Source organism: Leptodactylus fuscus, chromosome 1, assembly GCF_031893055.1.
Source record: "Leptodactylus fuscus isolate aLepFus1 chromosome 1, aLepFus1.hap2, whole genome shotgun sequence".
Taxonomy (NCBI): Eukaryota; Metazoa; Chordata; class Amphibia; order Anura; family Leptodactylidae; genus Leptodactylus; species Leptodactylus fuscus.
Window position 1 is genome coordinate 284,895,621 of NC_134265.1, and position 22,598 is coordinate 284,918,218.

Sequence of the window (22,598 nt, forward strand, 5' to 3'; positions counted from 1 at the left end):
CAGTGATGGAAACCATTAAGAAGATTATCTATGCTAAACAATTGTCAGCAAAACAATGGCACCCAGGCCATATGACACAATAGGTACTAGTTTTAGACACTTTTTGGGCTTCGAACAAAAGAGGCATGGCTTAAAGGTCATACCAAAAATGGGGCATGGCTTCATGGAAAAGGGGTGTGGCTTAGAAGAAAACCCAACAAGGGGGCATGACCTAGTTGAAGAGAGGAGTGGATAAAAGGAAAACCAATAAGAGGGCATGGTGAAGAAGGAAAAGGACCTGGCTTAAATGGACCTGGGAATGGCTAAAACAAACAATAGGTTATATAAGGTTAGACTAAAGTGTCAAAAATGTGTAGCAAATGTAAAATGATCATAAACCATGCTACGGTGATAAATCTGGCAGACTACCTGGTTTATGATGATGGTGTGTAAAATATTAGACAAGTTAGTAGTCTACATAAGCAAAGGGAATGCAGATCTCACCCCGTTAATACAGGATTTGTGTACTAAAATGTATAAGAAGGATTTAAGCACTGCAAGGCAATGTACTACATGTACAACAAATGCTCCATTACAGTAACAATAAATTTAGCTAGCAAACCATTAAAAAAATCCCAAGAATGACATATCAAAAATCAATCCTTGCCGTTACTTAGGGCTTAGCAGCACCTTACAAGACCCAATGACTTAATTAGACTGGGAGGCAGCAGAAGCTGTCTAGTCCGATCTATCAAGTGAGTGCAGGAAAGTGCAGCGGACAATGGAGCCTTTTACATTCCCCTGCAAACATTTTCCTTCTAAAAGGCACTTTTCAATGATAATTTTTTTCAAAGCATCTGGTATTAAATCTAAATTCTAAACTATGTTAATGCACGTTTCACAGCTGACACGTATCGCTGTGTTTTCTAGAGCGTGAACAGAACTGACATCTCCAAACACAAATTGTTATTTTATAGATTTAATATATTAACCTGTTTCAGCTTTGTGAACTGAAGGTGGCACCTTTAATAGCTAAATGGAAGCAAAAAACTGTTACGTATAATGGAGGATAATGGCGCTAACAAAGAAAGAAAAGGCCACCCAGATAAATCACCTAAATGGTGTGTTATATGCCGCTTCTATCACCTGGCCGCTTCATATGAAGAGGGGTGTAGAGAGTATTTTAAGGGTTAACCAGGATATTTTTTTCTTATTTATTTACCTTGCAATGTCTGTAAACACTGTCCGGTCTTAATGTCCCATATTTTAACAGTAGAATCTGCGTTTCCAGATACAAGAATGTTGTCCTTTAGCTCCATTCCACTGGTTAATGACTGGTGCCCAGTAAGAGTGTGGATACAATTCCCAGTCTCCACATCCCAGACTCTGATTGAGGTATCCAAAGATCCACTGACAACATGGATGCCATCAAACTGTCATGAGAAAACAAACTTTGTTATGCAGAATTCCATAAACATAAAATACATGCAACGCACAGTGTTAAAGTGGTATTCCACCATACAAAACTTGACACATGTTGTACAGTAATAGTATCTTTTCAGTAGTTTCTCACATATTATCTAAACCCCAATCCTATCCTACTACTATTATAAATGTGAACGTTTGTGTGTTTGGATGTTTGTTACACAATCACGCAAAAACGGCTGAACAGACTTGAATGAAATTTGGCACATAGATTGTAACCTCGATTAACACATAGGCTACTTTTTATCCAGGTAAATGACATAGCTTCACGACTGTTATAAATTTATGTTCACATACTATATTACACTGCTCCTGCAGCAGCCTGATCTCAGGTTCTGAAAAAGCCAGGTCTGTTATCTCTCTGTATAAACACTCAGCTAACCCTCAGTGGATTGTGTACATGTATTTGCATATTATCTGATCAGTTCCAGGCAACATGCTGACACACTGGATGGGAAAACACCATTAATTCAAATTGGCAGTTTGCTACTTCTAAACATGCCGGGATAAAGAAAATCGAATTTGTTGTAAAATTCTGAAATGACGACAACTATGAAGGTAGCCAGAAGTCACAGAGTTCTCCTCAAGCAGAGCTGAGGAGGACCATCGGTGCCAACACCACACTCATTATATGGCATCCCAGCGAGTTGCCAGAACAATCACGGGCACATTGCGAGGAATGAGTTCAGCAGCAGCCCGGGCTTGACAGCTGCCGAAACAGATGGATAATCGTGCCATCAACACGCTCATTATATGCCGGAACAATCACAGGCACAGCGTGAGGAACAAGTTCAGCAGCAGGACAGCTTGAGAGCTGGCGAATCGCCGGAGCAGGCAAACCATCGACGGCAGCAATTTGCTGAATATAGGCAGATCATCGATGCCAACAACAAGCAGAAGAAGTCATGGGAAGAGGCTAGTGACCCATAAAAACTAGATGCCAAGGGTTACGACCTGTAGCTCAATTTCAGTTTTCTGGTCACGCATGCTCAGTTCCAGCACTGGGAAACTAATTGGGAACTAATGTGAATGGCTCAGCAATGAGGGAGCACAACAGCAAATATGCAAAGGAGTGGATGCAATTGCCTTTGAAAGCCAGGATACCACTTTAACCGGGCAGATCTGTAAGTATACCAGAAGATGTAACCATTAGTTATCATTGTAACCATTAATTTCAAAATGAAGCGGCACTGACAGCCTCCAAAACTTTAACCATTTTGAACCATCTCCGACACAAAGATCCTGTTTTAAAGCCTTCCAAGCTGGTCAGATAGAACCAATAAACTACTATCCTTACAGGGTGCTAAGCCTACACCTGATGTAGCAGAACGTGTTTATGACACAGACAGAATAGCTTTCATGTAATTATACCCAGTATATCCCTGGTTATAAACACCAATATAAATAGCATGACTTATGACGCAAGAAAGGGATGTGCCCCTGGTTCTACCGAATGTAAAATTAAATTAGGTCACGAGTATGCATTGTACAGTAATGTGATGGAAATAAGGCAGATTATCAGTGACCTACAATAGTACAGCCAATCACTTCAAGAAATCAGATGCTCCCTATGACCAGAGGGCATCTCTGCAGACAGAATAAAGAGAGCAAAGAGTCTGACGGTAAGGGCACACTGTAATGAGCTATGAGCAAAGTAAATAGAAATCGTAATGGCATGTGACCTACATACATTTATAATAAAACACATGCAGCTCCAAAATATCTTTTTGCAGACACACACAATTGCTGAAACATTCAGGATGGTTAATTCTTATAAGATACAGAACCAGAAAGACAATAGGAACTCTACCACAAAGAGATGTCCTCACCTGTAACGAATAGACTCTGTTTGTATGGCCTTGCAGTGTGTGTAAACAGGTTTCGGTCTCTGGATCCCAGACTTTCACCATGAAATCATAAGCCCCGCTAACCACTCTCCGTCCATCATACTGAACACAGCGAACAGCCGCTACATGCCCCATAAGTACATGTAAGCACTGTCCTGTCTCTATATCCCAGACTCGGAGGGTGGCATCTCGTGACCCACTTACTACCCTGTGGATGGGATTAGAAAAAGAAAAATCATAAATCGTGTCAATAAGTATACAAAGTGCTCTTAATGTTCAACTGGGCACTTACTAGAAGCCATTAAGAGGGCTTATCCAGCCAGTAACAAATGACAGACATAAAAAGGACATTATTGGTCCTACTTCCTAGACTTTTTTGACACATAGGAAATTACCTCTTACCCAATGACTGCCTTCAATAGGGACCTGTCTGGCCAATGACTGTCTGCCTTAAAAGCAGTCATTTCCCATGTGTCAAAGACAACCAAGAAGGGGAGACCAGTGGAGAAATATAAGATATATAGTATTGGGGGGGGGTTGATGGTCATTTCACAGTTAAAAATAACAAAAAACAAAACAAGACATACAAATACACCAATAGTTTTTTCTGGGGTTTTAAAGAGGCTGTGTGATAGGTGGCAGCAGGATCAGAAAATAAAAAGGGACACGAGTTTGATGGCTATAATAAGCATAAAAGCAGGTTTACATAGGCGCATTCTACATAAATACTAAGACGATTTGCTTCTTTAGCAAAATTATAGATGTTGTTTCTGTATTTTTACAACCATTTAAAAAGTGTTTAGGAAAGTAGTTTACAGAACAAATTAAGGGCGAGTTCACACGGAGTTCCGCGTGTACACTTTCCATCTCGGCTGCCGGGGCAGTACACTGGCTTCCCGTCGCAGCATTCCATGATGGATTAGGCCCAAATAAATGGGCCGGAGCTTCACAGCTGATTCAGCCGCGGAATCCACTGCAAGATAGGGCAACTAACTTGTTTTTTCCGATACTAGCGGGAAAAAAGAAGCGAGCGGCTCCCATTGAAGTCAATGGGAAGCAGCGGATTTTGAGGCGGATTCTGCGTCAAAATCCGCTGCCAACTAGCCGCGTGTGAACTAGCCCTAATGGTAGTTTATGTGGCCTTCTGGAAAAGCAAAGTGGAGACCGGAGACTAAATAGTGCAGCACTTCCTAGCAATGACAGAGGTCAGATGGCTAAAGGTTGAACAGTGGTAGCATATGCCAGCAACACACAACAACATATTGCCTGTGATGAGCCAATCCACATCTAGCACAATTCAATAACTCAAAATACTAATAAAACATGTACAAGTTTCATTTTTAATGGCAGGAATCTTGCCTTGCAGCCATTGCCCTCAGGGCACTAATATATCATGCAGCGTTTCACAGTGCAAGGTTACTACATGACTTTAGTAAAGGTTAATGGGGGCCACTAGGGAGTTAAATGCGATAATAAATGTATTTATGATCATAGTAATACACAATGTACTGAGTTCTGACCTTTTTTCATGTAGATGCATGCAGCGCACAGTGGAGGTATGTCCATATAGAGTGTGTATACATTCCCCAGTCTCTGCATTCCATACTTTTAACGTCCTGTCTGTTGAACCGCTGATGATGATGTTATCTCTCATCTGAGATGACCAGACTCCACCCGTATGACCAACAAGAGTTCGAAGACACTGGAATGAAAACATTCTACTTTAGGAAACTCATTGGAAACATTATCTGACCTGAGAGTATAAGACAATATTAAAGTTATTTTGCCTTCAATATAAAAGTTAAAAACAAAAACAGGAAAACTAAATATCCAACAATCTATGGTTTACACTCCTGTTACTAGTGTCCGTTGCTCTAATCTGTCATTAGTAGACAGCAGCGGACAATAACAGATGCAGATGGAGTCTCTTCAGCCTGGCATTTGATCGCTTTCACTCGAATGTTAAAAACATGATGGACACTTTCTTCCATAATGTTTGTAATGGAAGAAAACATCCTGCAGGTACAACTTTCTTCTGTCAGAAGAGCAAACGTGACAGAAGAAAGCTTTTAGCAGGTTTTTAACAGAGTAAATAAAGGCTGACAATGCTCAGTCTGCATCAGTCACTCTATTGCAGTTATTGTCTACTGTTCTCATCTTATAATGGACGAGAGCAACGGACATTAATAACGGTAGCGGGAACAAGCCTTACTAAAAACATTTTTACTTGAAATAGTTCAGTGTGACAAAACTACATAAGCAGTAGAGATGAGCGAGTACTGTTCGGATCAGCCGATCCGAACAGCACGCTCGCATAGAAATGAATGGACGTAGCCGGCACGCGGGGGGTTAAGCGGCCAGCCGCCGTCAAAGCGGAAGTACCAGGTGCATCCATTCATTTCTATGGAGAGTGCTGTTCGGATCGGCTGATCCGAACAGTACTCGCTCATCTCTAATAAGCAGCAATATTCACCTATCCGATCCCTGCCTGTCCCAGTTCTGACGATGACTGGGGCTACTCACGCCACTGCAGGACCCAGTAAATATTGGAGCAAGAGTGGCAGGGGATGGGAGAGATGAGTATTGCTTTTTTTAATGAATCATTTTTTAGTCCCGGAAAACTCCTAACTTCAGTGGAATTCCATATAATACATTATTTAAAGAAGAACACCCCCCCTCCCAAAAAAAAAAAAAAATAGACTACATGATGTCCAAAAATCTCAAATGCAGTCTTAAAAGCAAATTGCTTATAAAGTCCATTCTGTCTCACAAGTGCACTTGACATATGATAGCGTAGTGAGAGCTAGTATAAAACCTTTCCATTGCACATTACAGCTATGATGTAAGCCTTACTCTCCATTAGCATTATCAGATCAGATATATTTATAAAGAGCTGGTGAGTCACAGGGATATTATCTGCATACCCCACAACAGTATGATCTTCTAGCTGTCCTGTGTTTCCTGGATTTGTAATATCACTACATGTCCCAGACTGGGTGTAGACGCCAATGATTCATAGTTCTATCATATTCAGTAAAATCTGACTTGCTAACTGCCCAAGGCATGCATTTTTGTCTTGGATGTTTTTGTCAAGTTGACTCAAGCAGTCAGTGCAGAAAAATATTAAAATGAAATATAGCAGTAGATACAGCGAGAGCACATACACATTACAGTCTGCAAATCTCAATGATATAGACTAGAAGGGGTGTCACTCTAATGTGTATGGGAGCCTCAGTCACAAGCTGGGGGTAGAGAGCCTGCTGAATTTCAACATCTTTTTGTTCTCGGTGTAGCTAAACCACCACCAGTGTTGTCTAGCATCAGTGTCCGCATGGAGAATACAACCACATATAGGCAAACCCAGCATTACATGTGTATGAGGAAGCTGGGCAAGAGAGCTGTTCAGCAGAAAGCAATCGGAACTGTGAAAAACTTTGGGGAAAATGCTGATTTGTATCATTTGGACTCCAGGCATGGAATAGTTCCTTGGACTTGGCAAGCCCTGTATTAAGCTGTATTATAAAGGAACTAATATATGAATGAGTGTGTTTCACTGGGCACGGGTCTTACAGGGGGAAGACGGTTGAGCCTTATGATATTGATGACCAGGCTAGATCACCCATGTCAAGTAGGTGGGTATTAGACACCGTGTTCCCCAATAGATCAGCTAGATATTACAGTATTTGGAGCTAAAAGCAACTTTGTAAACATTTTAATGGCCAAGTTGGGGTACTGCAGTTTGGCTCCCATGCAAGATGTCTTTGTTACAAAGTATAGCGTATAAATATTTCACAAGGCAAGGCACAAATGACCAATGAACATCCTAGGTGTTAGTGTATCAGTAACACATGACGCTTGGATTGGTAAACAAGGGTTTCCCAATATTGGTTTAAGAGGAGTGAACATTAAACCGATCTCTTACAGTATTGAAATCTTGAGACATCACCCAAGAAAGCATCTAGATTCTCTTTCATGGGAAAAGATTAAGATGAAGAATGTGGTCTGGCAGGGAGTGGTTGCACAGCATATCTCCTGAAGGCACTTCTTACAAGGAAGCCAAGCCACCTTGAAGAACACAGAGCTACAAGCTGAAGACAGTGTAGCCATGCTATAGAGTCTGAGAAATCAAAGATAATTCACATTAATACATAAAAACCGAACTGCAGCTTGATGGAAGTGATAACAAGATGTAAAAGTACATAGCCATTGTCTTCACGTTGAGACAACTGCTATGACGAAGTGGGCAAAAATAAGCCAATAAATCTTATGTTTTAGGTCAAAATAAAACTCTTTTTACCGCCCTGAAAACCTGAAGTGCTCACCACTTACAAGACGAAGAAAATATTAAATCTCTTCTGCTCCTCCCACCCCAAAGTCTCCTCCAACGAATTACTAAGGCAAGACGCCTTACCTACTGCTGCAAGGCTGTACACAATCTGACTGTTACGTTCAAGAGCCCAAAAGTATACTTCCATAATTGTCTAGAAGCATCCATGCCAGACAAAAAACACAAGAGAAAACACACAAAAAAAGAACAACGTGGAGACTCAATGGGTTGTATCAAAGGCTAAAAGAAAAGGCAGAGAATGATAGAATCACGAGCATAGACGTCTTACCTTTCCAGTAACTGCTGACCACACTTTTAAAGTGTTATCATCAGACCCACTAACTATTCGGTTCCCACAAAACTGGAGACAAGTGATCACATGATCATCATGACCTTTGAGCACCTAGAAAAAGGAAGAATAAAGGAATAGATTAATTGTGGAATCATAAGCTCCTTCAACCTCCTTCCATTTTGTATATTCTTCAAATACCCCCATATTCTACCATGTGGAAGAGCTTGGTTTCCAGAGCTTTTGAAAACGGCATTAAAGGGTACCATATGTGAGGCCAAAGACAGGACAAGGCAGAAATAGCCAGCCTGGCTTTAGCTCTACTAAGTCAGCGCACCCTGCAGTTTTTTGTTTTTTTTTTAAATTTTCTGTAATCTCCGTCTTTCAGCTGCTGACTGACTGCTTTCTCCCTATGCACAGGATAGGGAGAACACTGTCAATCAGTGAACCGCAGCAACTAATAAAGATACAGGACACAAACCATAAACAGTATGTCTGACACTACCGTATGCTGCTCTTGAGAAGGCAGAATAAAGTGGTGACGGATTCCCTTCACAATTACAGGGACAGAAATATGCATGCTATCCCAGTAGTACTGGCTGAGGACGTCAATAAGAATAGGACATCTGTGACCAATGGATTTCTTTTTGCTCTGGAATACCAGACAATAAATCACGCTTTGCGGGTTGCATGAAAATCTATTACTAAGGGATGCCAGCATTCTGGGGTTTCAATCTTATTTAAACATTTTTTTATAAACTTACCTTTGGGGATTTAAGTTCACCTCGTCGCCAGTTTGTGTCAATTCTGTGTTGTCTAATATAAGCACTTTTCCATGGACTGTGTGTGAAACCGGGTTTTAATACTTTTCTTCTCTTTATATGCAATGGTTCATCAATACCTAGAGAAAAACATGGCAGACGTTAATGGATGTGTGTGTAAATGCAGAACAATCATGGAAAATCAATTCCTTTAATGTCCCTTACCATCCTCTTTGCATTTTTCTCTCCATAAAAGGTTGTCTTCGGCTAGTATTCGCCAGTACCGGCAAGTCTGTGCTGCTTGGAGAAGATCCTTGGGCTCGAGAAATGAAAGAACATACAATGCCAACTGGAAAACAAAGATGTTGGTAAAAATTAACTAAAGTCAAAGGGAACCTGGAATAGCGGTTTGTACAATAAAGTACCAGCAGGTTACAATAGTGCTGGTATTCAGTATTTTAAACATTCCCTTGTAAGGGGCAGCTCACACTAAGGAAATTTTCCTAGCTGAGCAATTCAGCTTCAGAAATTTGAAGCCACTTCCACTTGTCAATACTCTGTGTCATAATCTGCACCTGCCAGGCGGTATTTTCTGTCTCCCATTCACTTCAATGGGAGTTATCTGGCAGAATCCACCTGAAGATCGAGTATAATGCTGGAAAAACCCGATAGATGAAAAATAAGCATTTAACTCCCCTTGAAATGAATGGAGGCTGGTTTCAAGCGGAATTTGAAGCGGATACGGATTCAGGATCTGCCTCAAATTCAGTGCAAAATTCCTCCATGGCCTTAAAAAAAAATCCAGTACTAGTTATAGCAAAATCAAAAAAATAAAAACTATAATACAGTACATACCATATCTAAATTACTGGAAGGGAGTCTGGAGAAGAGTCCATTGGCATTTAGCACATAGGCAGTGAACAGATATAGCTGCAGCCTGTATATCTTGCTTCACTGCATACGTGTTAGACTTCTTATGTGAGATCAGACAGATCCCATTACCAGCAATCTATATTACTAATAGGCACAAATACTGAATAAAGGTATACTTTTTGCTCCATGAGATAAGAAGAGTATATGCATATACAGCCCTACGTATAAGTACAATATTACTATGCACGATATTTAGAAGGATCGCGGATCCGAAAAGATACATCTTTTGTTTTACTTTCTTGACTCAACCATAAAGTGTCTTCCTTGCATCTCCCGCTTCCCCCACCACTCCGATTATGCAAACACGTCCAAATTGTAGGTACATGACTTTCTGTATTGCAGTGTAGTCTGGTGCCAGATTGCATCTAACAGCTGGCTCTAGTAAATGAGACACATCAAATCAGGAAGGAAATGACTTATTTCTAAGTGTAGTTCTCTAAAGACACCATCTTCCAATGGATTAAATTAAACCGCTGACGAAAAATCCTCTTAAAACATAGCAACCATTAAACAATGATCATTTTACGTAGGTCTCAAAACTGGAATGCATGAGGTTAAATAGGGAAAAAACACAAACAAAAAAAACTTTCTGTGAAGGCGACTTTGAAAAACATTAGCACATAATTACAGATGAGGCAGAAACAATAGACATGTGATGGGAACCACAGGGGGGCTTCACTAGGACTATAATTACTTTACATAAGGGGGCAGAAAAAAACCCTCAGAGTTTATGAGATGTGCCGTGTGAAGTGGAGTTTTATGTAGAAAAGGTCACCAACGATGCATGGGATGACATCCTTGTTATGGGTCACTAACCTAGTAGTGACCTAGAGTGGAGCCAGGAAAATAAATCAGTTATTGGACTGCCTGATGCTAGGCAATGCTCCCTGGGGGGAAAAAAAACCACGTTTGGAAAAAAAAAAAAAAAAAAAAAAAAATTGTTTCTCTAGTGCCATCTATTGGAAGTAACTATTCTATATGTTGATGTCTGACCCTTCAACATACAAGAAACTGAGGATAGTAGCAGACTGCACTAGCTGGAGACATCTCCAAGGAGAAGCAATACTCCAAGACCTATGTCAAAAGGCCTCGCACCTAGCCAACCAATGCTCTGCACTGAAAAGGAGAAAACAGCTATCTACAGATGGGTCCCATTTCATTTTAGAGAAGACTCTAGTTTGGCCAATATACTTAGTCATGTTGCAAGACCTGTTAAAGGGTTGGACATTAAATGTAGGGCTATCTCCAATTGCAGAACTCGAGAAACAGGCCTTAGAGAAGGAAGGCATTTCATAGGAAAGACACCGTGATAGACAGGAGAACAAAAAAAAAACAAAAAAAAAACACCACTATTAACATTTTCCAGCACAAGGCAGGTTATCTCTGTGTGAAACACTGGGCTATACATACAGGCAAAGCATTGACCTGCAGAGTGGAGCTCATAGAAGGCAAAACACATGTTACAATGTCACAGCTGGACCACACTAAACCTACAAATATTAAAAATCAGTCCAATCTTATATAGAATAAAAAATTCAGCTGTCAAGTTGCAAATCTCGTTCAGAAGTCTCTCGGCTTATGCGTATCTGGAAACAGCTCGGTGACAGCCAATATGGCAGGACCTAAAGGAGTGGTCACTCAACTTCTTGAAAAGCAACTCTGCGAATCTACCCACACAAGCATCCCCAGTACTGCCACATACCTAGATAAGAACTATATGATGAAACAAAGCAACATAACATGGTGTGTGCATTTAGCCCAGAATATAGTGTGTATATGGAGGCCATGCTGCCAAACGTAAAGGACTATATTCCATTACTGCAATGCTTCTCTCTGAACATACATTTCATGGATTATGCCACGGTAGCCAGAGTCCAGACCCATGCATTAGAATGGGAGCTCTGTGCTAACTGGAAACGTAATAGGGCCGTGTGCACACCCTAAATTACATAGACTTTTTAACAACACTGTAGAAGAGGAAAAAACTAGGAGTTGTATTTAAAGGAAACTTTGCAGTTTAGGTGGAAACGCTCTGTTAATGGGGTGACCTCTTCATTACCCTATTGCATTATAACTATAATTATCATGTCATTGTCATTATATAGCACTAAAATTAGAAGTCAACAAATAAAACTGTATAATTATATGCACTTATCGCCTCTAATGTCGTATCACAGTCAACCTTTTAACACAATTAAAAATGATACCAAGATCAAGTCCTCAATATCAGCGTCTCCACAAAGAGAGCTGCATTAGGAAGCAAAGATCAAAAACCTGCTTGCAACATTATTAATTCTCTTTGAGGAGGGCATCTACTGACACACAGCCCCAAACAAAGAGATTACAAGTGCGCCAGCTTTCATGTGTTTATCTGCCACTACACCAAGACAATGGCTGGCTGCTGCAATACCAAGGATGCTGCTATTCACTTGTGCATTGTCCTTTACTCAGTAATGAATGCAATATGGGGAGACAACAAGCTGCGCTGCTGAACAAGGAGCCTGCAATGCAGTGTGGATCAATGTGTTGGAGAGAGGAAAGGGTACATAGAATGAATCAAATCTCCACAATGCAGCAATGCTGCAAAACAGCAACGGTACGTGCACTAAAGAGAAATCTCAGCTTTCTTAACAACCAGCACTGACATCGTATGTGTACTTGTGGACTTGCAAGCAGCTAAACATAATTCGAGGGCCAATACACACAAGATATGAGATTTATCTTAATTTGTATAGTGTTTCTGTATACAAGTAAACATTAATATTGGAATCACTGTATACAGTCACATAATGGTGTCCTCACACCACTTACACACCAAGTGATTGTATGCAATGTACTTAACACAGTAGCAGTGAAAGGGGCATTAAGGACACCACTATGTATGTAGACAGCTGGCAGTGCCCTCTTACAGATGGCATATCTCACCTCTTTAGGCAGTAAAGAAATAAAGTCCCGTTGAAACTGAGGTTCAATAACTTGCATCATATGCTTGACTTGGGTGGGTTCACAACTGTCGATGAGCTCATCTAGAGCCAGAAGCTTTTCTGGTCCACTCCAGCTCTGTGGAATAATAACAATACGTATATATTACTCATTATCTGGTCTCTGAAGAATACAAAACTAAGCCAAACAAACACTGAAAACAAAGCAATACAATAAGGAACATTTTGGTTAGAGTATCCCCCCTATACAAGAGCTTTACAAGTCATGGTCTTACACAACATGATAAATCCTCATAGTGATGCTAGTATAAAGGGACCGTGCTTAAATCCAGCATGGATAGGCCAACAATATTAGATTGATGGGTGTCTCTTAGCACCCACACTGATCAGCTGTATGAATAGAAGGTGCTCGAACCTCTTCATTGTGTACAATGGACTAGACAACCTGTATGCCATCTACTAAGTAGTAGTGCTGAAGGGTAACTGTAGATTTGTCCCTGAGAGGTGACAAAGAGTGTAACTGGGCATTAGTGAGAAGAGAATAACTTTCTTATTTTTAAGATTCCTGTCTGGATAACCTCTTTCAAGAAGTATTAAAGAGGACCTTTCATCATTTCCATCAATGGCAGTTCTTACCGTAGCATCTGTTTTACTGATTCCAGCATAGAGTGAATTTTGTTCTCTAACTCCTACCATACCTGAGCAATAAGTGCAGATCGTTTTGGCATCTGTTATACTACTTAGGCTCTGTACGGTCAGGTGGGCAGTGACTAGTAGGAGCAGGCAAGGAGTGTAGTAATGAGCCCGAATCCAAGCCAGAGTCAGAATCACACCCCGTACCTGCCTGATACAACCCTCCTGACAGTAAATAACATGAAGCACCAAAACAAACAGCACTTACAGATCGGTAACAGTGGGGACTAGAGACTATAAAATGATACAAAGAGCTGGAGCTAGGTGGTGTAAGGTCCATCCAGAATCAGCCAAATGCAACTACTGCCCTACGAGAAGCATCTGTATATAGGACCAACCCAACTGATTTGCTTAGAAGCTGGTATACTAAAGCAGATATAGACATAGGTTTTAATGAGTTTCTGCCTTCTGAATTTCGCAACCTGTGCCATTTACAACACACACCTAATAATAAACATTGAAAGTCAATAGATTGCCCCAGAGGCCACTTTATTGTCAAAAGGGTCCCAGAAGTATTTCTTCATAAAGGCAAACAATAAAGTGAAAAATAAATCAGAGCTTCTTGGAAGCCTTTTTATTGGTTTTGTAATAAGAGCAGCTTAGGAAATGAAAACCATTTAAAGCTTTATAATGAAAGTGTGGCACCCCCTACAAGGATGTGTGAACTTTACCAAATATCAACCTAAAAGATATTAGTAGTAAACAACCCATGTGCAGCCTCACCTGTTACTGAAACTTCAAGGACTATGGGCAAAGACAAAGGCCTGTGTGTGCTATAGGGAGTCTGTCAGTACAGTGCCAGGAGCAGGGCCTGGAGGGAGCCACTATATGGTGCCACCTGGCTGCATAGCAAGTAAAGGTGTAGTCCTAGAATTAGCGCTAATCGTATGAGATTATCATGGCTTGTTCACACTGTATAAGGCCACCTTTGTGGAATATGAAGCAATATATAATAACAGAGAAGATTCATTTTAATCTGATGTACAAATGAGTGCACAAGTGCCCCAATCACATCAAATGTTCAAGCAATCCTAAGTTAACCCTGCCTGGATATGAGTCTTCAGGGCTGTCTGACGTCAATCCCCTCTGCAATGAAATATTGCACAAGCTCTGTGAAATCATGGAATGGCGCATTTGCAGACTCTTCAACCTGCTCCTTATGGGCAGAGGAGATTGATACAGAGGATAGCACTTGCTGTGATTGGGACCGCCAACTGGGCGCAGACAAACTCATTTACATATTGGATTAAAGTTTGTTTTCTCAGTAACTGCACCTCTCTCCAAGTCTATAAAGATTTGTTTGTTAATGTGTTACTGACCATTACCTGGGGTTAATGGTGGGAAAGGCTTTGATAGACTCTCTTTATAGCACAATATATATGAACAATTATAAAGAATACTAAATATGTGAGTAAATATTATGAACATACCAGTCAATAGTGATACATGGAGAGTAGTCATAGCACTGCCCACTACAAAACAGGCAGAGCCTATGAGCGCCCCTGGTCTAGTGATGGTAGCAGGGTTCGGACACTAGAAGATGGCTGGTAACTACTATTACAATCTAAAATAATCCTTTAATATTCATGACCTTATTTTACTTTAGAGAGGTATGGTACGAGTCACAAGCCAGTAACATATAGAAATGTTACACAATAGTAAATGTAAGGGATGACTAGAACATGACATCCATTTAATGACATTATCATATCCTTCAAATGTAGCCCATAAAATATACAAGCTGACTGGGTCACATAGATCCTAGATTTAACAGGATCAACAGCTTTAACAACAACTATTTTATTAGGATAGGACAATGTAACAGACTGTCGATAAAAAATAATGTCCAGAAATTGAACTATAGGTTACTAAATAGTTCACTACTGCTGAGGGGTAGAAAGTAGTGCTGACAGACTCCCTTTAAGGTAGCCATACATCTAAGATGGCTGACGCTTCATTTGTCTAATATCTATTCCTTCCTGAATGGGGAGACAGAAATAAGCTGCTGCCAGACTACTCAGGTGGTGTTTCATCTCCACAGCTCAGTGCTTTTGTTCCCCTACATCTGGGAGTAAGTCGGGACACCCCATCACACATTAGATGGTCAGCTAGTCCTACTAAATATCAGCAGGATTAGACATTTAACATCTGTATAGTATGGGAGTTTAACAAGCCGTAAACTGTCTTGTATAATGCAGGGCCTAAAGAGACCCCATAAGGAATCCCCATCACACACAGCTAAAGTGCACCAATGTGTTGTGTGTGTCAGATATATCGGGGGGACCGCACAGTCTAAAATAGTAACTTGAACAGACCACAGGGGTAAGTGCTTTGGACATGCATATAGTGAAACCTGTTTGAGACATCCACCCACAACTACAGAAAAAATGGTCTTATGGGGTGATCTTCTCAAAGAAGTTGGCTAATAAGAAAAACTGAAAATCTATCACAGAAAATGTGGTCTGAGTAAGGGGTGGTCCTCTGACAGAGGTGGTGGTTGTTGGGATTAGTGTACTTGGCATACATTTAGGTAGTGTACAGTGACAAAAGTTATGTATCCAGCTGTAAAGCCATACAGTTTCATAGGTCTGTGGTGTGTGTGTATATATGTGGTGCTATACCTTGGTGCATGCTGAATGTAGTGCCCAATGTAATGTGAATAGGATCTAATATAGACCAGAACCTGAATTGTGACATACTAAAATAAAGGCACAGAACTAGATAGAGAACTATTTGGCCAGACATCACTAGTAAGAAGCAGGCTTGTATTTACAGAACATAAAGGCAGCTCAATAAGTGTGGACTCTGCACAGAACAACTAATAGACACACCGATTAATACTTGGTAATGTTCCACATTTACTCAATGGTTGGACCATAGGAAAGGTTCATTCTGTTATGCAAATACAAACTCAAAATGAAGCGAATATATACCCAAGAATATGAGGTCAGCTGGGCTAGGTGCAGTTCTGTGGCATGTTGGAAACCAAACCTCTACTTACTGAACCAAGTTGTCCAATAGCAATCTCTAAGTGCTATTCTGGTGAATCATTCTGCATCCTATCAATGGGGTTTCTTTAAGTCATATCTGTATATGGAAACGATGGGTGGCGTCCAATAGACAGCACTAACATAACTGCTCAAAGCAAAAAGTGACATAATCCTGGATCGGAAATCCCAAATATATACCCCAAAATAGTAAGGCTTTATTAGAGATTACATCTAGAAAGCACAAATAGATTAAAAATAGTCCCTAATGATTTGGAATCAAAATATAAAGGTGGGGCAGAGGGGGAAAAAAAGGCTGGAATCTGCTACAATCATCCCCCATGTCCCTCTATACAACCCGCACTAAAGAAAAAATAAAATAAAAAAATGTAGAACTATATAGACACATGCTCACTAAGGAAATAGAAACCCCAAAAGGGAATACAAAATAGTAAAGGACAAGCATGTATACACACAAATAAAGTATTCCCCCCCCCCCCCAAAAAAAAAAAAAAAAAGGAGCCCTAAGAATAATGCAAATATAACAGTCCTTCACTACTATGCCCACGCTGAACATGACAACTGGTAATCCAAAAAGAGCCCAAAAAGTCACAAAACAACAAGTGGTAGAGAATAAGCCCTGGTCAGTGAGGAGAAGATGTGTATGGCTACAGGCCATGTCTTCCTCAGGGGTCAGATAAGAACAAGACTCCATAAAGTAAAAAGTCCAAGATGCCACAATGGATGCAAAATAACATTAATGTATCAGGAGGGAGCACTGGTTTATTCTTGTCATACTAGTTAACACTGAGTACCGCCATATGTACAATCACATCACTACATAATGCAATGTGGGCAACAAAGACCATCACAAGAAGCAAACAACAATGTGTGTGGAAATAGTTTGCCTAGTCGTGAACTAGTCAGGACTGTATAAAGGATTGCTCCAAGCATACATTTGTATTCTCATCTACTCATTCCCATGTCGTACAATGTGAAGTCCTAGTCTCCAGACTCACAAGCTCTAAACACTTTCATTGTATCCCGCTAACTGGTATTTGTAGTGGATTTGCCTTGTCAGAAGATGTTACAGCAGTCGCCCTCCTCGGCTATAGTTGGGCTGTGACAGCCTGGATATATTCTGCACTCCATAATCATCAGAACAATAGGACTGCTTTTGGTTACTGTATTTTTCATGGGAACGGTGTCCCAGTTTGGAACATGAATGCCCCCTTAATCCTGAAATGCTGGGGTTGATTATCTGCTGTAATGTACATTTGCATACCAGAGCGCCACCAAATGACCTGAATGAATGGGAAGCAGCAATTACAGCTAGAGGGTGTGGGAGTGGGGAAGAAAGATAAGCTAGGCCTTTTATATGCAGAGTAACTGTTAAGGACAAATCATGCAAATAAAAACAGTAGTATTTTGGTGGAGGGCGCTTGGCGACCGGATAGAATGGAGGAGCACCTGGCACGTCGCCCAGATGCCTTGGATAATTACCTGCACATCCCTCCTTTTAGATAACATGTTGAGACTTGATAAACTACTAAACCATTCATCTCCATCATAGCTTCCCATTTGCTTTTCCAATCATGAAAGGTTCTTATTTTCCCAGGAGGGAAACAATTAACATAGATAAAAGAATACATCCTTAATTGTAACATGACTGGAAACCTCCTGGATGACGCCATTCCCTTACTTATCTCAGCATTTGCCTTCAAGCTGTAGACTGGCCTCCCAGGGCAGGTTGTGGCAATCTACCATTTGGTGGTCTTGCTCACCAAATGTTTCCCATCATTGGGACCCGATCACACTGACTATGGTGGAGGGGGGGACTGTTACAGCAACTCTGCACGCTTATAGCAACCTAACACAACCGATCAGAGAGCATATACAGACCGCATGGTCTAAAAGCTTCCCTGCCATAACAAACATTATCTCTTTAGTAAGAATTTTCGCTGTGACCTTCTGAATGTATACTCTGTCAGGATTACAGAGATGTTTGCTTTCATTCAGTTTACAAAAGGAGACTGCCTGGCCAGTTCACATTATGGACATAGAAACTAGTGAGGCTGAAAATGAAGGGAACCTGCAGCAAGAACAAAGAGGCCTTTAACCCCTTACAGGCTCAGTGCACACACTCAAAAAGTTAGGAGCAGGAAGGGTAAAGTCTACAACTTACTTCTCATCTTTGCTGTGAATAATACAAGAAGGTCAATGCCGAAACCTATTAATCCGCATAAAATCTAGCACTGTAGTAAGTAAGTAAAATATAACTTATTTCACCACAATCCAACCAAAGGTATCATCCACATGGAGCTTATTGTCTTCGCACTTTCGGGTGACTTTCCTCTGGTGCTCCAGATTCCTCCACGCTCCAAAAACATACTATTATGTTAATCTGTAATTCAGATTATCACTCAGTTTGGCCTCACTCCCACGCCGAAGCTCACAATCCCTCTACAGTGCTACAGTATAAGTTGCCACTATATAACAAATCTAGCTCAAATACAGTTGACCAAAAACTATTTGGTATGAGTGTAATGGAAAAGTCCTATACTTCACAGTACTCCAGGTTTTGCGCTAACAATCAGGAAGAATAAGTCACCATGACCTGAACAGCAATACAAGCGGACACTGAAGTCCGACAATTAAAAGTGAGGAAAAAAAATACATATATACCTGGAACATTTTCAGCCATTCTTGAAGGCCTGAGGGTGGCTGCACTGATGTAATTCGACGTCGTTGCTGACCTTGCCCATTTGCTGCCCGTAAGTCACCAAATGTTGTAGGCGTAGCTGTACATGGCACAAGACCTGTTGTACTATAGAGAAAATAAAGGAGTAAGAACCAGAGTAAAATTTGACACACTAAATAAAATATTCCTTGCCATAAAACAAACAAGCTCCTATGGTATATGAAGGCATATAAGATTAATACTTAGAAACATATCTAACATCTTACAAGTGTACAACACGTTTTGTCTCATCTTTATTAGCTACATTGATGTGAATATAGCAGGGTGTTTATTTGCATCAAGTATTTCCATTTTCCATACATTCTGCTGTGTGGTTTATGAATTTCATTTACACACATTTACTGGCCACAGCGAGAAAAAGCAGCCTTGATACCGGCAGTTCAGGTTGTCACTCAAAGTGGGGGGCATTGGGCGAGGATGTCACGCTAGTCAAGCATGTAATCAATTTCTCAGGCACGTACATTTATAGCCAACATTCCCACTGGGCATGTACTCTACCCCTCACTAAGTTAACACTCTGCCCTTCAGAGTCACAGATTATAGTCTAACCTGCTGCACACTCCAAAGGGGTTAATGGTACAGCTAATTCACTTAATGACTCTCAAGTTTATTTCTGCGAGCTGCTGGGCCGTTCATTAAAGGGTGTAGACATTATAACCACATATGGCAAGCCTTATAGATCATTCCAAAGAACGGATGTTTACATGACTTTGCATCGTGATTCTCCCTCCATGAAGTCCCGGTGGTCTTTCCATTTTCCCGTGATTAGGACTAGTAGAAGCTCTTAAAGGCAGGGAATCCCTTCTGACATTTTCATACGTAAAGCTTTTATGACAATAATAGCTTTGTGTTTCGCCACCTTTCAGAGCAGAGGAATCCTCTGGGGTCTACTAAGATTCAGATAAAAGACTTCTGCTTTTAATCGCAGTGTGAAAGCTTTAATGAATTATGCTAAACGGATTGTTCCTCTGGGGGTATCGAGTGGTCACATTCTTGTAAGCCCATAAATAAGGCTGCGCGCTGAAAATTATGGAGAGTTTCATTTAGAATAAAAAAAAACACTAAGTGGATGTGAGACATAACAAAAAAATCAAGTCATGGGAAGATATAAGGGCAGTTGTGAAGGAAGGGAGTGCTTGTGGACTATGTATACATCCAGCTGCTTGTGTAACACCACTGGCATTCTGACGGTTAAATGAACCATGTATGCGATTGTGTTGGAACTTGCCACTGTAGGGAACTGTGAGGTCATGCAAATCTCAGAGTGAAGCGATTACCCGTGACTGGAGAGGACGACTGAAGTGCCAGTGTGACAGTAGGAAGCAGGCAAGGCAAAATGCATCAAAGGATACATGTCTCTGTATTACAGTGCTAGCTGCTGCTCCAGGGGCTTATATATATCAGACTTACTGTTAGGACATGAAGAAAGCTTCACTGGCACCTCAGGCTCATTCCTAGCACATATGGTAACTCCTTACTGCACCCAAGGTCTACACAAGACACTGAGAAAGCTTCAATAGACCCTCAGGCTCATTTTTAGGACATATGGAAAGGCCCAATTGAAACTGGTATACTGGGGAAACGCTATTGGAAAAAAAAACTTCAAAGTAACTTCAGGCTCATTCTTAGGACATATGGGAAGTTGGAAAAAATGTTAACATTATTGAAAGTAAACGGAAAAACTTCAATAGAACTAGATATATGAAGAGTGGCAATGGGGCACGCCTCAACAGAATGGAATGGGTGGCTATTCATAACAAGGGGTGAAAGGAGTTAAAACCCTCAGGTTGACTGTGAAGGCATTGGGGATCTTATATTAGAAAGAAAAAAAAAAGCTGATTTTTCAGACGAGACATAAAAGGGGCTTAAGGCGAACATAAGGTTTATAGTAATATATTGGAGGGATATAGAATATGGAATTTCATCTCAAAAAATAGGGAGAATCTTCAGAGGTTCTAGGGAGCATTGGCACGTGTGGACCTCACTTCTACAGTACTCAGACACGGATTCACATTTGGCTGTAATTCATTTAAGATCAACAAACAGATAATATAGTTGTTTGTAAAGTAATATCTTCCATGTGGCCATAACGAATGAAAAGAGCTTTCTGCAGTATTTTATTATAGTAAGGTACTGTAGCACAATGGCTTATGTAAAACGCTGAGCAAAATGCCAAAAATATAGAACAGAATGTAAGTGTTTAGACATGTATCATTTTTTAATATAATGTGAGGATGGCAGCAGTATTGAATAGAGCGCTCGATGTTGTGATTCCCCTCCACAGTAATGGCATTGCTTCAATCTCCCAAACTTGGATTTTCTACAGAGCCCCCAATTAATCTGCTGTTATTCACGAGTAGAGACGACCCTCTGGAGCAGGAATGAAAGCAAAGCTGTGTCCAAATTAAAGAAGCAGCTCAGCAGCTGGCGAGACACGATGTACACTCCAGTCATGACCAAAGCAGCTATTATTGAACTTAAATTACCTTGTGTACTCGGAGCCTTTGCAGGGTTTCTTTCCCAAAGAGAAAGAACGGACCTCGGATCCATGGTCCAACTTTCTCTTCATCTAAAATCAAAAAGAACAAAAAAAAAAAAAAAAATTGCATAAAACAAAAGTGGAAACAATGTATCAAAGCCTTGTGTAACAAATGAGGTGTCAAACGAGAAAATGGAAAACAAAACGCTAATTCATTCAGGTGGATTTCTAGCCATCTCTGTATTTTTATTGAACCCAATAACAAACCCCCGACAGCAAAACATTCACTGTAAAATATTATGACAGGAGATTGAGATACAGGAGGAAAAAGTTCCCTAAATAATTCCTATACAGCAAAATGACATTATTCTGCCAGGAGGCGGCTCTAGGATCATTTGATGGGAAGCAGCTACACAAGTCCCTCTACCGACTATTGTTGTAACAACCATCTATGATCAGCGAACCTGTTGCTTTTTCTCACCCAGACAATGGTCTATGAGTAACACAAATTACTGTCATGTTCCTCAGTCCTATAAGCACACAAAGTACAGAGAAGGAATCTCAGCGACTTCCAAGTGACTGACCATTTACATATCAAATGAGAGAACACGAAAAATACAATACTGGGCAGCCCGCCATTTCCATGACTGTGACCTGCCATAATGAGACCGCTGTGAGGACTCATGTTTAACCATGCTCTGCCAACATGTGGTTCTTCTGCCACAGATGAAAAGCCGGATTTTACAATGAGGAAGCCGCATCTTTCATCTCAATTTAGAAATGAGCTGGTTACTTCTGGCTCATCTACCCGAGTGGGATAAATCCGTCTCGGTCTCTGTGAAGTCTCCAATGTAATTAATGCTGCAAGTCATTAAAATATAGATTTGTTCTGAACAACTCCAGAGACCTACAATCTTACGTGATCACAAAAACAGGACTTAGATCTTTAATGAGAAGGACAAGCAAACAATATACGTGATCCACCTGCACACCAGCCGGCCATGGCGAACATACAATCCACAGGAGCAAGGGCAGATGCCAGGATTCAAGGTAACGTCCAGTAAGTCAAGTGTGGAGGTGCCAGATTGGTACAGGAGACTAGACAAGGTATGATA

General features: G+C 40.7%; 1 protein-coding gene across 6 annotated transcripts in view; it reads right to left on the bottom strand.

The window, feature by feature from the left end:
* The window catches only part of FBXW7 (F-box and WD repeat domain containing 7), a 127,817-nt gene that overhangs the window by 2,053 nt on the left and 103,166 nt on the right, over positions 1 to 22,598 (bottom strand). For all 6 annotated transcript variants that reach the window (XM_075288328.1, XM_075288319.1, XM_075288311.1 and 3 more), the window contains 9 exons: positions 21,491 to 21,573; positions 18,929 to 19,070; positions 12,547 to 12,681; positions 8,914 to 9,037; positions 8,692 to 8,828; positions 7,928 to 8,041; positions 4,832 to 5,013; positions 3,294 to 3,519; positions 1,202 to 1,412 (listed from right to left, as the gene is read on the bottom strand). In XM_075288328.1, coding sequence (XP_075144429.1) covers positions 1,202 to 1,412; positions 3,294 to 3,519; positions 4,832 to 5,013; positions 7,928 to 8,041; positions 8,692 to 8,828; positions 8,914 to 9,037; positions 12,547 to 12,681; positions 18,929 to 19,070; positions 21,491 to 21,573 — 1,354 coding nt within the window. The remainder of the gene's footprint in view (positions 1 to 1,201; positions 1,413 to 3,293; positions 3,520 to 4,831; positions 5,014 to 7,927; positions 8,042 to 8,691; positions 8,829 to 8,913; positions 9,038 to 12,546; positions 12,682 to 18,928; positions 19,071 to 21,490; positions 21,574 to 22,598) is intronic.